Here is a 17,202-nt window from a genome sequence, read left to right as displayed (position 1 = left end):
ACGACCACGCAACTCTTAACATGCTCCCTAAAAACTCAAGGCATGAGCTGGTGACAAGCTTGCTCTCAGAGGTCTGGTTTGCCAGGAGTCCTCAGGATTTGACTTACTGCAATAAAGATTCTCTCTCAACCTACTGAAACCAGGCGTTCAACGCAGCAAGTATGCTTTAAGCTATCCAGGAGTATCTTCTGCCTTCTTTTAACAATGAAAAAAAAAGAAAAGAAAAAGGCCTTTGCTACCCAATCTAAAATCTGAATTGAACACTGCAGGAATCAATAAATACAGGGCACCAAGCAAAACTAGCTTTGATCTGATTACAATTAAAAATGTCACTGATTATACTGACAAGTTTTCATATATAAAATAATTACGGATTTGATGAAAACATCAACTTATTTCTGGCTGCTATTCAGCTTCAGTATGAATGCTCTTATTCCACAATAAAGGCACCTTATTCACAATTAACTTGGGCTATTTAAGAAGTATCAACAGGTAAAGTTCGTCAAACCCAACCATATAGAGAAGCATCGAGGTTTGTAATTTACCCCTTACATGAAAAATACCACGTACAGTAAAATTAACAGAAAATGTAAATGCTAGGACGTTGGGAAAAATCAATACAACTGCAAAGACCTGCTTCATTAAGAGTGAAGACCACTGCGTATGCTCACAAATAAATAAAACAATTGTACTGAATTTCTCAACTTCTCAGACTTCTACTTATTTCAGTCCTCTTATATCTGTGTTCTCTCTTCATGAATTATACATTCTGTAACAGAAACTAAGATCTACTTTCTAGATTACATTTTATATGACAAAAAAAACCTATCATGGTTTTAAACAGAGATTTACAGGAGGCTGAATTTTAAAAATCACTGCCAAGCTATTTGAGTACCTGAAAATTTCTGTCTAGCGCAAAAGTCAGTTCGTCCACACTAGTTTGCTATCAGTATTTCCAGTCATAACTGGAACAGCATCAGAGCTGCCTGTTTAGTTAATCTGAAACTTCTGGGAAGCCATCGCTACACTTGTAAAGGTCATCACCCACAAGCCTCATTCATAACTGTTGGGAGCTCTTAACTCCAAAGCTGTCATCTTCCCAGAGCTGATAAGCATTAGCTCTAAAGTAGCAGCTTTCTGCCAAGAGATTAATCTTCAGATCATTTTTAAATTTTATAAAACCGTGCATCTGTAAGTGTGATATGAATTGCTTCATCCATGTGCATGCTGCCCCGCACTCCCCATGAAACCTCTGCAGTTCATAACGCTTGGCCTTAATGATTTAATGAAAGCCTTAGGTCAAGAGTCACTGCCAAAATCTGACTCTCCCTCTCAACCCTTCCCTTGGAGATTGCGAGCTGACCACCCCACCGGGACCAAAGACCTGCCACGAGCTGTCAGAGGGCCAGCGGCATCTAACATTTCCCCAGGCTGTACACTTGCTGCTCATCCTATGGACTGGGGTTTTATTTTGTGTGTCGTCTAGTAAGTTTTGAGTGGAACAAGCTCCCGCACAGCTTCATCTTATCACCTATGGCAAAACAAAACCAACCAACTGAACCACAGCTTTCTCTCCAGTCATGACACCTAACCCTCTCTCCCCACAAATCCCAAACCTAAAACCAGCCTGTTTGATACCAGATTTGGTATACATGGCCATAAATGACAAATGCCTGGTATTAAACTTAAACTGGGATGATGCAAAATTAACCATTTTGATCCTTAATATATAGTGAATTATTAGAGTTTTTAAAACCAAATCACTCCATGGGAGACACCTTGTTATCACATTGTTTTTTATTTCTCAACTTTCATGTGAAACATGCATCCTAGGTTGCCCTGAACTAGAAGAGAGAGGCTGCAGGCTGAAGGGACAGACTACAGAAAATGTTTTCTCAGATCTCACTGCCAGTCCTAATGCAGCCAAGCTGAGTAACTATGGGCAGCAAAATCTGATTTAGCTTTACAGGAGCCAAGCCAAGGAAAGCCTACAGAAGAAGTGATGCCAAAACTGCTAGAAAAGGGGATATGAGAGCAGCAGGGGTAAAGGTTAGCCAAACTGCAACTACTTGGGCTTCTCTATTTCTAAAGAAAATAGCATTATACAACAATATATGTGATAAATGTTTATATTTCAAAGACAGAGAGGTAATAATATAATAACTACAAGGCTACCATCTGCTGCCAATTCTGTGCCTTAGAAGGGATGGAAAAAAGCCCACAGAAGTTAAAGAACTTTGCAATCAAACAGAACTAATGAGGAAACAGGGAGATGCATAACATTGTGCGAGCCAAACCACGCTGGAGATAAGACTAAAACTTTACCCTAAATGGACACACCACAGTGGTGAAATCCCCGTTCAGATAGTCATCCAATGCATAAGTTATATGCACGCAAAAACTGAACAGAGGAGGTGAAGAACTGCCAGTTCAAATCACATGTGCAAAAAGTCATTTCTACGAATCTTCGATTCATGACAGTGGTCTCAGGAACTATGTATAAGGACTATCAGCACTAAGTATCAAAAAGTAGACTATAAGAAGTCAAAAAGTTAAGAAGTTCAATATGAAGGTGCATCCTCTCTCCTTTCTAGGTTTTCTGGCTTTGGTTCCAAGCCACTACTACTAAAAGTCTAACAAGGAAGGTATAAAATATTCCTCTAGCACACAGCATTTTCTCCCAGTGATAAACACACAGCATAATTAAATCATTGCTCATCTTTTAGATTCTTCTTTTCCACACTGAACTGATTCAGCTCTAAAAGGTTTTTATGGGTTGGAAAGAATGACAGAAAAAAGCCAGAAACATCATTCTGAGTCACCTCCACCTTTTCATTACGCTTTTAAAAATTCTGACACAAGAACTGGGTGCCAGAACACCCGTGCTAGCTTTACTATGTCTGTATACAGAGATGAAATCACCATCTTTCTTACACTCCTCCTCCACTAGCTATGCTTTCAAGGATCGTTTTCCTTCTTGAGCTACAGCGCTGCAACAGGAGCTCATTTCTAGTTTGTCCAACACAACCTCCAAATCCTTTCCAGAACTGCTCCTTCCCAGACAGGGAGTCCAGTCTCTACTGAAGACACCTTACCAACAAGCAAGGGTACTATGCTCATTGTTATTTCCCAGTAACTTTGTTGATTCTATCAGCAGTGTTTTTACGCTCACTGCCAGGTTACTAATGCAGATGAGCCTACCTCTGAAAAGATCTGAGGGCTCCTGTGGGAAACGGCTCTCCTCCTGTGATCATCTCCATTTGAGACTGATGGAGCCGTTTCCTAGCCATTCAACACCGCTTTACTGGTAGGTGTAGTGTTATTTACAAATGCCCTGTCATGTGGGGCTATATCAAACACCTTTACAAACCTGTTTTATACCTTTACAATTACTAGTTCAACAGAGAGTAATTTAATCAAGTAATAAAAAACACGTTTGGTTAGACTGTTTTCCATGGAAAACAATATTGCTACAAGCAGTCTTTTTTTTTTTTCCTCTCCCCTTTATTGACTATGTTGACAGAATTTCTTTTTCCAGGAAGGCCTAGCTTTAGTAAATACAGGTAAGAGGAAAAAGATATGCAAAGTAACATTTACGACAGGAAAGGGAGAATTACAAAGGTGGTTGGGGAATACTGCAAGAAAACATAGTCCCTACAAAATAACACTAGCATGTGAAACAAGAAATCACGTTACTGTTTTAAGTAGGAACTTTGCAAAATACAGAGTTCTTAACAGAGACACAAACAGCACATGCTCCACATCTGATGTTGCTGTCAACCTCCTAAGAGCCTTTTTATCCAGCATAGGGGCATCAAAAATAGACATACCTCATGTTAAGTAAAATAACTTCAATACTATAAAGTACCATGGCCATCTTTAAAAAAGTTACAGATATTTTGTTATAGGTTGCATTAGTCTTTTGTACTGTATTTCCCAAATTAAGATCACAGATAATTATCCTTTTTTCCCATAATCACAGAAAAGTCTAGGTGAGAAGTGACCTCTGGAGATTATCTGAAAGCTGATCAGGTTACACAGAGCCCCTGATAGCTCTTCTCACCTTACCAGGAAGTGCTTGCTGCAGGTCCACCACAGCTCTGCAACAGGACCCCTGTGGGGTCTGCGTTAGTGAGCAGGTTTATCTGGATGCAGTTCTGAGCTATAAGCGAGTCTTAAAACATGCAGTTCTGTCCTACTGCCCTTCATGTACCGGGGCTTTCTGAACATCTTCAACATACAGTTTTAACATTCCTGACGCAAGATTTGTCCCACTAAGGCTCAGTAAAACTGATAATCTTGTTCTTCTCTTTGATGAAAAAGAGAAAAAAATCCTTATATCTCTCCTCCAGTTCCACATTACCTGGGCTCCTAGCCAGAGTCACTAAAAAAAATGACGAGATAAAAACCTTTCTAGGTCTTATTCCCCTAAGTTACATGCTACCAAGCTGGGATTTGTGTGCATGTTGGAGGGGTTGGCTTTTCCTTGTTTGAACCATGCGTCCCAGTTGCTATCTTCAGCTGCTGGCCAGCACCAGCTCACATGCGTCCTGGGGCTCAGCTCCCTGCATCGGGGAGCCTGGCAAGAGGCCTCCTTGGAGCCACCAACAGCCACGGGGCAGCATCCTGGGAGCAAAGTAAGCTGCTGTCCTAGAGAGCAGGGAGATGGCACTGGTTCAACTCTGGAGGACTGTTGTTTCTCGTACAATCTAGCCATAATCACCTAAACAAACAGCAGACCTGTTCATCCATTGCACAGTCCCAGCAATGATCATACAATCACTTTGCTCTGCCTAAAAGGCAACTCTGCAGACGCGCTTTTACATTTACCTAAACATCACTCGCTTACTAGTGGAAACTTGTGCTCTGGCTCTTCTCTTGGTCCCACAGGCGAGCGAGCCTGTGAATCAGCTCTGGTGATTCGTAACACAAGTCTTGAACACTTGCCAAGCCCTGTCACCAGCTAATCACGCTCCAGAGCTGGCACCACTGCAGACTGTCAGACAGTAACACATTTCTTGAATGGAAGGTAATTCTGATCCACCAAGAAGGTTAGTTATTAGAGGGGAAAAAAACCGTTAGACATTCGTTTTAAAGAAAAGACTTTCTGTACAATCTGATATTCTACTCATTTTTAAATGGATGCACTTGTGTGAAACCAGCATTTACATGCCCTACAAAGTAAACACGCTTAGTAAAGCTGTAATCCTCATCATGATGGAAACAGCTCATACCCCCGCAACAATCAAAAAAACCCGAAGAGTTGAACAGAAGAAATTCACCACGTGATGAACTAAACTTGTGCCATAAAGAAGTTTACCGTAAAATGTTCCTGTGATTTATAGTTCTCATCCAGGTAAACTCGAGCTCTGTTGTAGTCTTTCATCGCATCACTTGATAACAATTCTCTAGAAAAGAAGAGAATGAAAATATGAAGGCCGAGGCAAAGATACTATAGATCACTTTGGCAGTGCTCTCTGTACTGTAACGTCCCCAGGACCACCCAAAGGCCTTCATGTCCTTTTGGTGTGAATTTCAGGGGATGAAAGTTTCCCGTGGTATAGCCACCTGCCTACAAGCTTTGGAGCCGACCAGATCAGCTGCGCTTGCAGCACAAATCTCAAAATCCCTAAGTGCCATCTGGACACAGCCGTGAAGGACTCAAGGCTCTGAAGACCACAAAATTCCGTAAAGTGGGGCGATTTGAGCTAGAGGCCCCGGGGTCTCAGCTTTGGACCTGTACTTTCCCGAACTCTGTCCACCCGCCGGCAGGCGCAGTCGGCTCATCGCAGGGTGAAAAGGGCTTTTTTTTTCCGCCGTGACGGCGGCGGGGGTCTCAACGCAGCGGCTGGAGCAGCCCGTGACGCGCGAGGTGCAAGCAGCGCCGCTCCCGCCGGCGGCTTTTAACGAAACGGGGGGCGTCCGCCGCGGGGGGGGCGGGAGGAGGGAGGCGCCGGCCTCGGAACTCGGCCGGACCCCGCCGCCGCCAGCAGAGGGCGCTGCCGGACCGCCGCGCGGCGGGGCGGGGCCCCGACCCCCCCGGCAGGCGAGGGACGGACGGACGGACGGACGGGCGTTCGTCGGATCACACCTGCCCACGGCGAACGCGCCGCGTGCCCACAAAGCCCAAACTTTTGGCCAGCGACTTCCTTCCACTAGGTCATACGGAATGCTAGAGTTGAAAAATATTTCAGAGCTCGTTACTTCGCACAGCTAACGACTTCTGCTTGGATACAACTTTCTACTTACTTACTGCATCGGCTTTGCGTGGCATGGTTTTGGTAGCGGGGGGGTTACAGGGGTGGCTCCTGTGAGAAGGTGCTAGAAGCTTCCCCCATGTCCGACAGAGCCAATGCCAGCCAGCTCCAAGACGGACCCACCGCTGGCCAAGGCCGAGCCCATGATTTAAGAAGGGAAAAAACGCCCTGCGCAATGGCAACTGCAGCCAGAAAGAGGAGCGAGAACACGCGAGAGAAACAGCCCTGCAGACCCCCAGGTCAGTGCAGAAGGAGGGGGCGGAGGTGCTCCAGGCGCCGGAGCAGATTCCCCGGCAGCCCGTGGTGGGGAAGACCACGGTGAGGCAGGCTGCACCCCTGCAGCCCAGGGAGGTCCACGGGGGAGCAGATCTCCACCTGCAGCCCAGGAAGGACCCCACGCCAGAGCAGGGGGATGCCCAAAGGAGGCTGTGACCCCGTGGGAAGCCCACGCTGGAGCAGGCTCCTGGCAGGACCTGTGGCCCTGTGGAGAGAGGAGCCCACGCTGGAGCAGTTTTGCTGGCAGGACTTGTGACCCCACAGGGACCCATGCTGGAGCAGGCTGTGCCTGGAGGACTGCACCCCATGGGAAGGACCCACGCTGGAGCAGTTCATAGAGAACTGTCTCCTGTGGGAGGGACCCCATGCTGGTGCAGGGGAAGAGTGAGGAGTCCTGCCCCTGAGGAGGAAGGAGTGGCAGAAACAAGGTGTGATGAACTGATCCCCACTCCCATTCCCCATCCCCCTGCGCTGTTGCGGCGGTTAGGTACAGAATTCAGGAGTGAAGCTGTGCCTGGGAAGAAGGGAGGGGTAGGGGGAAGGTGTTTTAAGGTTTGGTTTTATTTCTCATTACCCTACTCCAATTTGATTGGTAATAAATTAAGCTGATTTCCCCAAGTCAGGTCTGTTTTGCCTGTGACAGTAATTGGTAGGTGATCTCTCCCTGTCCTTATCTCGACCCACGAGCTTTTCGTTCTATTTTCTCTCCCCCACCCAGCTGAGAAGGGGAGTGATAGAGCAGCATTGGTGGGCACCTGGCCCCCAGCCAGGGTCAGCCCACCGCACTTACTTAACAAACTTGTCCACATGAGACATGGAAGCTTCGTAGTTTTTTCCTCCAAATTCTTGACAGTGTAAAGCCATGAAGTGGGGCTTGTGTGCATGTACAACCTGAAACAAACAGATAAACAACTATTAACAAAGTTGTATCCACAACCTATTATCATACAACATAAATGACAAATCCAGATGTGTTATTTCTAAAAGGAAGACTATCAGCTGTTATCAGGGAAGTAACTGGCAAAATAGTAATAAGCAATAAGGCCAGCATCGTTTGTTATGCACATGAAAGACTCATAATACATAATAATTTTTTTTTTAGCTAATATTTTCATTTTTAAACTATGAATTAGTTCCTAGTCATTTAAAGCAAAAATAGAACCTCTTGCAACTCATCTCAAAGAGGACCTAACACCATTAAGATGATCAAAACATCTCCTTGTCTGGGAGCTGGAAGAGCTCAAACACCTGAATTAATTTGTTAAGTGGTTTTTTCCCCACTTTTAGAAATTATCTCGAATTAGCTCATGACAGAATGCTGATTAGCTGTCACATTTGGTATTTCTATTTATGGAGTATCTTATTTACAAAAGTATTTAAATAACACATGCACTGTGGTATATATACACATGTATCTAATGCAGGAGGCATGTAAATCCATCACACTATTCCAAATGTTAGTCTTGTATAATGCAAGTATCTTAAATACTAAATAGTCAGCACAAGGATGCAATTATGATACTAAAAAAACCCACCTAGAACGTATGCTTTTTTGGGCATGCACCAAATCAAATATACAGTATTTATAAATTTGCTGCTACTTTAAACACACATTCAATGTTATTTGGTCCTAACAGATTTTCTCGGCATTAACTATATTCAGCATTGCAGACTACGCATCTAAAAATGTCTCTGTGTTGATACTGAGTCTCTACAACTTGTATTTTATGTCTTCTTATCTTGTGAATTAATGGACACAAGCTACAGAACTATTTTTTTTTTAAAAGGGTAACAGTCTGAAATAATCAAGTATGCGCTGATACATGCATACATGGTAAATAACATGTTAAATATCTGAAGTACAATTCACTTATTTTTGACTCGGTGGCACTTGGCGGTCCCAGCCAGCACAAAGGCCACGTTGTCCATGTGGCCATTCAGAGGAAGAACAGCCTGGTTTCCATGAGCTGCTTGGAGCAGAATAATAAATTAACTCCTCTCTGCAGGCTTTGGTGCTGGCAGGTTCGGGATTCTCCACCACACAGGGAGCACAGCATCCCCCCCCCCATTGCTATACTGGGGATGGGTGGCAGACTGATGTGCAGGAGATGGGCATGATTACCGAGAAGAATTCTAACTTCAACTCACTGCAATGAAGAGTAACTGAAAAAAAGTAACAGGGATAGCTCTCCTTTCATAGTTATTTTTTTTTGCTGCTGGTACCCTGTGACTCTGAAATGGGATAGACACAATAAAACTTTGCAGTCATGCTTTTAATTATGTAAATCAATAGTGACTAATATTACTGTAAAAAGGTCTTTAAAAATGTTTCTTTTAAACCAGGGTAGAGAGAAATCATCATTTGATCTGATGACAGAGTACAAAATTCCTCACTCCTGACCATGCAAATGATCTCGTTAGAAAATCAAGCAAAATAAAAAAAAGGCAATGAATTAAAGATTAGCAAAATCTGAAACGCAGCAGCTTTCCATTGAGCAAAAGGCAAAACGTACTCCGTCCCTGCTTTTAACTGCCACCTTCTCACAACAACAACATAGCTGCTCAGCTCAGGGAAGCGCAGTGGAACAGACTGGCGGCACGTACGTCCACCACCCGCGAGCACCCGCAGGCGACGCTGCCTATCTCTGCTCGAAGGACGCCCCAGAGCACGTGCCCCACGTGCCCGTTGGGTGCAAGAGGGCAAGTCGATAGCGAGGTCTTATCGCTGGCTGGCGGCACATCGCTTCTCAGGGATGCCCCTCGGACAGAGCCTGGAGCGGGCATCCTGGGCCGCGAGGCAGTCGCCATTCATCGGATCGTGCCCAGGGCGAGCCCAGCGCCAACTGGGGCATGAGGAAGCCTGCCAGCGGTTCGTGAACGCCAAAGCCAACGGGAGCATGGCATACTACTGTTTACAGATCACACAGTAAATCCAGGAAATTACAGCATTTCTAATGTAAGCTATGTTAGACTCGCAAAAAGGAGATAACAGCCGCTGGTTTCCGAGTGATTTCAGACAAGTCACTTCCTCTTCTGTACCTCAGCTTCCCCATCATCGAAACAAATCTTGACAGCAACCTGCTCGGTGAGGCATTTTGAGGTAAGCTACTCACTAACGTTAGTATATAAAGGAAAAGAGTGAATACTCGCTCCCACATGCGTGTTTGTGGATCTTTGTGCACTTCAGTTAGCTCACTAATGCCGGTTTCTGCCTAACTATGATACGTAGCAATTCTGCTTTAAAAACAGGCCATCATCAGCAAGGACCGAGAATGAGCTAAAGCAGGACCCCATGGAAAGTCCAACAGAAAAAAAAAATTAAAAAATAAGCAGACTACAAAACAGAAGGCTAAAAAAAATAATACCTGGAATCCAGGAAATTACACCCAACTAGGACATGCACACACTTTTCCTTTGATATAACTATGAAAGCTTACTTAACAGTAGTTAATTTTACAGATTTACAAACAATTAAGAGAAAGCTTTGCTGAGGAAGTTTTTCTTAAGTATCTTGTCCCCAACACCAAACACGGCACCGAACAGGACACATATCTAAAGTGGTTTTGAACATACAAAAACTGTTTTTTTGACAACTACCAACATTCAGGAGAGAGGTTTCAATTTCCAAAAAGTCTCAATGTCTGCTTTAATTTTCAGCAAGAACGGTCAAACAGGAACTTAAGGGCTGCACTAACATGTGGAAAACAAAGTCCAAGACTAACTTCTCTGTGTTTAAAGGCATTCAACTCTACCGAACGGCCGGGGGGGTGGGACAGGTACCCAAGCGTGTTCCCTGGGTGCTCCAACTGACAGGGGCATGCAGCACGGGCTGCGGTGCACACTGACCGGCCCATGGTGCAGGGGAGGGTCTGCCCATGTAGTCATGGCATGGAGAAGACACGGTGGAATGGAAACAAGCGTCCCCGCAGAGACGCTCCTTTCTTCCTAAGGTGCTGCCTAAGGGGCTACCTGACAGCAGCCTGCAATCACAGAATCCATTAGCAATGAACTAATAGTCAAGCATCTTTATGAAGTTTAACTGGTTGGTTCATTTTCTTCACTATCGTGGAGATAAATATTAACCAAACACAGCCTGTGAAATTGAACTTCATAACAGAGCTCATTTGTGGTCCCTAAACATCATGCAGTCCCAACTCTCCATGTGCTTTATTGCTCCAAATCAGTTTTGGCTTCCAAGTCCTGATCTTATCTACTTGGACAGCTCTATGAAATTACCATAATTAGAAAACAGTTGTAACTATTTAGTCTTGTAAAGCAAACATATCCAACTCTTACTGTTTCAAAGCAACACATCCAGTAACTGCTTATTGCGAACACAGCAAGAATGTGCTGGCACATTGCATTATTCATCTTAACTGCTACAACAGTCTGCTTCATTAAGATCTCTTCCTACACAGCTAATAAAACTAATAAACTGATAAGACAAAAGTAAAATAAATGGTTTCAAGTAAGATCTAGGCATAAGCTATCTCACATTTTTGAACTATGAGTAACAGGGAGCCTTGAATGTGGAGTCCTGCCTTGAGAAAACACTGGAGAACAACTTTACTGTGCTACAGCAGTAGCAACAGAAAACATTTCCAGACTCTGAACTGAGATGCAGGACGCAGGTTTTTTGTACACATTCAAATCCTTGAGAGCTTGGAATCACAGCAGATATTAAAAAATAAAAAATAATTACAAGCCATTTTTTAATGGGGAAACAGCAGTGGCTTAATAGCAGTAAGAGGCCTTCCTGGCATTCCTTGCAGGTTAAACCACAAAAACGTACCTGAATATTAGTTACATCCTCTCATATAATAAATACCCTCCAACTAAGAGCAAATTGGCTCTGCTTCATTACCTTTTACTAGTTTTCTACTGTTATGAAAGAACAAACTGTACATAATAATGAGTAATGAATACTTCAGAGCTGAAAACTCAGTTACCAGAGGTTAAAGATCATATACAGGATCACATAAACACTGAATTTGCATCTACAGTAGCACAATGTTTTTACAAAGTTGGGCATTATTCTCAATTTCTGGATATACAAGAATAGTGTAAAGGAAGCCACAATTAGAAGTTGGTTTTGGGGATATGGGTAATTAAGCTCCAAAATATAAAACTAGTGAAAAATATAATGTTAACTTCTTTCCATTCCTATAGGTCTTTGTCTATTTGGAGAGGAGACAGGTAAGGGGACAGGGTGGAGGAGAGCACTCTCGCAGTTGGGGTGCCCCAAGCCCAGCGTGCCGCAGGGCAAGCGGGTAAAAGTCTGCTGGAGCTGCGACAGCAGCTGGGAAAGGACATGCAGCCCTGCACTACGCAGCCAGCCAGCTCTGCAAACGGCAAGACGAGTCTCTCTGAGAAGGTAATGCGTGTGCAGGAGCGAGGGCATCATTTTTAGACCTTGATCCAAGCAAGGCAGAAACTTGAGCTTTGATGTCCCATGTCCAGGATTACTTCTTTAAAAAACAAAACGGTAATATAGTCAAAATATCAAAATATGAGCTTTAGTTTCCTTGTGAACTGTGACATATGTACAAGTCAATTTAGCATTTGTGGCCCTAAAGCATTCCAAGTATTTGCAATTTCTGTAAGCCTGAAGAAGAAAAAAAAAATAATATTTTTACAAGTGCATGCCCAGGCAGTAGTCCAGATGAGCCTGCTCCTTATATTTCTGTATTTGATATTAACTGACAAATCCAACTTCTAGCTCTTGTTACATGATACAAGAGACTTTGATGATAGCCATAGCGGGTTTTTTGGTTAAATCATTCTGAAATTCCCTGTCACTGAAACAGGGTCATCTTCTATTGACATGAAACATCTGACATTACACCTTAGCCATGACAGGAACATTGTTAAAACCTGAAAGTGTTCTTCTACAATTTAGAAATGCTGAAAATAAGGTTGCCTATGGAACTTGAATTCAGTCCCCCCATCAAGAAAAAATTATGTTATCCATAGTCTGTCTACATGAACAACCTGATAGACTTCATCCAAGTTGTTCAAAGACTTTGTAGCAGAGGTTTGGCAGCTAACCTTCTGCCTTGCTTGTTGAGTGGAGATCAGTGAAGCCCACAAGGCAGAGGACTGCAGGGAGAGAACAAGCGGAGGGGAAGGGGATTTACATTTCATGGCCAGTACGAGTCTGTCCTCGCCCCCAGGCAGGACCGCGCTGGGCAGGACACAAAGCAACCCCTGGCATCTGACCTACAGAGGGGAGAAGCACTGCCCCCTGCGCCTGCAAGTCACAGATGTGTTTTGGGGGCATAAAGTCATTGTTTAAAGAAAGCCTGTGTGAAGGGATTACTGCTGTACAACCTCAACGCACATTTGAGTATCCACAGCTGACATCACCTCTGGTGCATTACCATAGCACAGCGTGACCACAGCCAAGGAAGTCATTATCCAGCAATTGCTACTTAAATTTTAATGTAATTTAATGGTATGCAGTAAACTAAGGACAGAAAGAGACTGACTTGCAATTACTTATCAGGTATGCATAGCAGAGGTAACTCCACAACTGGCATTTTGAGATCTTTACTGTTAATGACACTGCAGCATCATTCTAAAGTAATTCCTTAAGGGTTTTTTCTTCAACTCTTACAAAGGAATGTAGGAACACACTATCATCAGCTGGCTAAGCAGCTTTACACCCTCCCCTATCACTCTGTCACTTGAGTAGCTTGAGGAGGGATGTCCACAGATGGCTCCTCACCCTGCAGCTCAGGGCAGGGCAGACAGCCCCGAGGCACTCCCAGACCTGCACCCACAGCAGGGCTCCACCATAGCCACAGGTCAGGGCTCCCCCCAGCTCCGAGATACCCACGCTCCAGTTGCCTGGCATCCTCGCCCTTGTTCACAGTCCCCATCACTGTTTGGGGTTTGCATCCCACCCTGGTGGTACTCCTTCCCCGGCTTGGCTGGCAGCTCCTGGGGGGAGCTCCTGGGTCTGCCCGTGCCTGCCTCTCCACCTCGGACGCCGACAAAGGATGGGTGAAACACAGCCCTTCAAATGTGTCAAAACCAGAACCATTGCCTCCCTACTCTGAAGCCTGAGGGTAGCACAGCTTTGTAAAGAAACTGTTACTACCGGCATGGACGTACACTTACTTTTTCAAAATCAAAAATGAGTATTTTTAAGTCTTGTTTATAGAAGGAGGAAGCACTGTTTTCTGGAGGTTCCCTCCAAAACTCTGATGAGGCGCATACATGGAAAATTTTCAGCTTAAACAGGTAGATTTTTTTTTTTTTTTTTTAAACAAAGCCTATGTGATAGAAAAAGTAAGAAGGGTTGAGAGTAAGGGGAAAATGTATTTCCAAATACAGGTTACGTTCATGCACTAATACACACTATAGAAAAAGGAACCAACATACAAGCTAGTAAGGCAGAGGGATTAACTTGGAGTGTATGCTGCCAACTAGGAAAGCCCTGAATAACCTTCCCTGCACAGCCACCTGCCATGCCTCTGTTCCCCGAGGACACGGCACCTACGGCACCTCGACAGCAGCAGCGTGGGCAGCAGGCAGCAGACCCCGGGGAACACGCCGCTCTTCGCCACCTCCCTGCTCCAGCGGCCGAGCCGCTTGCCCATCACCACGAGAGAAGGGCTCTCCTCCGTGGGGACAGGGGAACACCTATCGTCTCCATTGCCGGGTGCTGGAGATGGCGTGCCAAGTCACAGCTTGTTGCTGTAAGGAGCAAGCAGAGGCAGGCGGCAAGCGCCAGACCCGTTCTCTGCTTGCAGCAGGCGCAGGATGCCGCAAGTTTCCGTGATGTCAGGGCTGGGCTGGCTGCTGGCCGCCTGGCACCCGGCGTCCCAGACCCAGTCCAGCCTTCCCGCCGGGACTGCTCGCCAAACCATCTGCAGAGAGGCTTCAGCTTTGGGAAATGGGCTACCGCCCGTGCATGCGTACGTCGTGTGGCGCAGACAGGCGTTTCTACTCTGTTTTCAGGCTACAGATTCAAACAAACAAAAAAACCAAAACAACCCTACCTGGGGAAAAAGCACCCATCTGAAAAAGGCCCAAGATCTAAACTAGCAAGGGTTGCTGGTTGCAGGTCTGTAAGAGAACGTTTTGGTTAATCACCCTTTCTAGTTAAACAAACAGGATTAAGTCCACTAGAACAATTAAACAACTTTACTGAGTGGCTGTGGTTTGGGTTGGTGGGTGGTTTCTCCCCTCCCCCCCGCCGCCTTCTTTCTTTAAAACAGCTAATAGACAAAGTCCCATGCAGCAATGCCAAGATGACCTTTAGTTTTTAGGTGAACTTTTAACTTCTGTATTACTACAAATAAAGGCTCTAAATACTCTCAAACACATTAAGCAACATGGAAAATTGCATTAGGGGAAAAACCCCCCTCTGCCTCCATATTTTCATCTAAAATGACCATCTGCCATGAATGCTACACAAGAAGATAGTTACTAAAATTAGTAGAGATTTTCAATAGCTCCAGCTCCTTAACTCCTCCCACCCCAAACACTAGGCTCAATCCAGCTGAAGAAAGTAGAAGGGATGGGGAAAGGGGGGGTGAAATGGGAAAGAAAACCCGTAAGTAAATAAATAAATCAACAAAAGTCCTTTCTATGTGCCCCTACAGCCTCCCCTTGCAAACAGCTCCTTGGATGCTCTTGAAACTTCTTGTTCCTCCTGATTTTTTTCCTGTGACCTGACATTAAGGCTGTGAGCCTGGGTACTGGGCACTTTACACAAGTAGGACAATAATACTATTTGCATGTTCTGGGAATACTCCAGCATTTGCATAACATCTAGTTCATCAAATCATCCAATTTCTTGTTAGGCACTAAACTCTTGCCCATCACACACAAAATGCTCCAAACTACTGTTCTCACAATCTGTTTTCACTCTCCTCTGAAGAGCCACTTTCCCTCCTCGTTTCCAAGGTATGTTTTGGGGGTAAGAGAATTTTTACTGAAAAGAGGATGGGAGTCTAAATTAAAATATTTAAGACCCAAGTTACCAGTAACTATTCACAGTTAAGAGATGGGGCATAATAACCAGCATTAGGACTTTGCTGAATTGTGCCTCTCCATAAAGACAGTTTTTCCCTGTTTGCTGCTATTTCTTATTATCAAGTGCATGGTATGATATACTTGCTTACAAGACTTCTTTCTTTTATCTTGATTCCAGTGGACTGTTTTCAACTGCAGATACTACTTTCTACTTTGAACACTAGAAACTAGAGCAAACTCTGCAAAACCTGGGATTTTGCAACATCCTTCCCCCATAATGCCTGCTTCCACTTCTAACAAGTGTACAGATTTTGCTGTTGGAAGTTGGGCAGAATGCAAAGCAGAAGAGAGCACGTTACTGAACTGCCCGGTTCCTTCTGCAGTGCTCAGGCTGAGGACAGGCATAACAACACCACAGGAGGCGGATGAGTTTCCTAGCCACGGACTGATTTTGCTGGATGTACCAGTCATGCAGCATTGCCTTAGCAAAGCCAGGCTGGCACAGCTGCATCAGGACATCCTTCCAAGCCACTGTGCAACACCATTAACGATCCCATCCGCCTTTACAACATGCTTACACATTTCTCCAGCTCAACAAGCCAACCAAAGCATGGGACATGCTAAGCTGTTCCACCACACACTGACAACCTTGTACCTTTTCACTCTGTACCCAGATGATCAATGCAAGTCCAGGTCACAACTGTTGCCACCCAAGAGCTAGAAGTGAATAGCTGACGCTTCTGACCGGGCCACCATTTACTGCACAAACAAAAGAAAACAACCTACCCAGCAAAGACACTCCTGACAGGCAAACTGTCCTCTCCTCTTAATCACCTCTGTGTGGTATTGAGGCGATTTTTAACTGAACAATTGCTTGTTGTTTGTTCTCCTCCTTCCCTAAACATAATGCCCAGTAAGCTGGATATCTTTTATCATTGATAGTTTATCCCATTACAGCATTCCTTGTCTTCAGGGACATTTATCTTCCAACCATAGCTTCTGTTCTGCATTTTATTGTTGTTTTTTTTCTTAACAAAAAAAAAAGTCTCTTGTAAAATCACTTACACGTAATTCCCCACACCTTCCAAAAATTTTGGTGGCCTAGAGCCTATTCTGACCAGCCAGTTAACAGGGGCTGCCAAAAGCATTCAAGTGAACGAATGTTGTCAGCTTCATACATCACATACCTGCAAAATGTGATTTTCTTATTACTAGGGTCTAAAACAAAACAAAACACAGCCTGCAAATCCATAGCATTTAAAATAACCAGCTATGCTGCCACAGAGATTATCAAGATTCTTAATGGTTATGATCAAATTGTTTAATGAAAGAGAAGACTCAAAGATTTTATGAATATTACTAAAAAAGACAAATATGCTGGAAGAAAAACGGTGAATCACTTAGTAATTACACAGGTAGGGTGGTTAATGGTATTAAGGGAATTAGTTTCACTGACATATGCACTAGTAGCCTGACTGTTGCAAATCAGACATCAATTACGTTTAAAAGTCTGTGATTGTAGTCCACCTCAGAAAATTGTGCTTCCTATTTTAATGTCAGTTCCATCTATACACACTAAAAGTTGTTCTAAATCACTTTTTTTTCTTTCAGCCACATTTGAAGCAAAGAAATTGACCTATTTTTAGGTTTGAAGTCACAGACAACACCTGTGGAGGGGGGGACG

General features: G+C 44.2%; 1 protein-coding gene across 3 annotated transcripts in view; it reads right to left on the bottom strand.

The window, feature by feature from the left end:
- The window catches only part of INPP5A (inositol polyphosphate-5-phosphatase A), a 259,792-nt gene that overhangs the window by 173,894 nt on the left and 68,696 nt on the right, over positions 1–17,202 (bottom strand). For all 3 annotated transcript variants that reach the window (XM_049811311.1, XM_049811310.1, XM_049811312.1), the window contains exons 3-4: positions 7,324–7,424; positions 5,321–5,408 (exon numbers count right to left, since the gene is read on the bottom strand). In XM_049811311.1, coding sequence (XP_049667268.1) covers positions 5,321–5,408; positions 7,324–7,424 — 189 coding nt within the window. The remainder of the gene's footprint in view (positions 1–5,320; positions 5,409–7,323; positions 7,425–17,202) is intronic.

The sequence above is a fragment of the Accipiter gentilis genome, chromosome 9 (genome assembly GCF_929443795.1).
Source record: "Accipiter gentilis chromosome 9, bAccGen1.1, whole genome shotgun sequence".
In the NCBI taxonomy this organism is placed as follows: domain Eukaryota; kingdom Metazoa; phylum Chordata; class Aves; order Accipitriformes; family Accipitridae; genus Astur; species Astur gentilis.
Note: the sequence above shows the minus strand (reverse complement) of the source record. Positions and strands in the feature narration are given on the sequence as shown.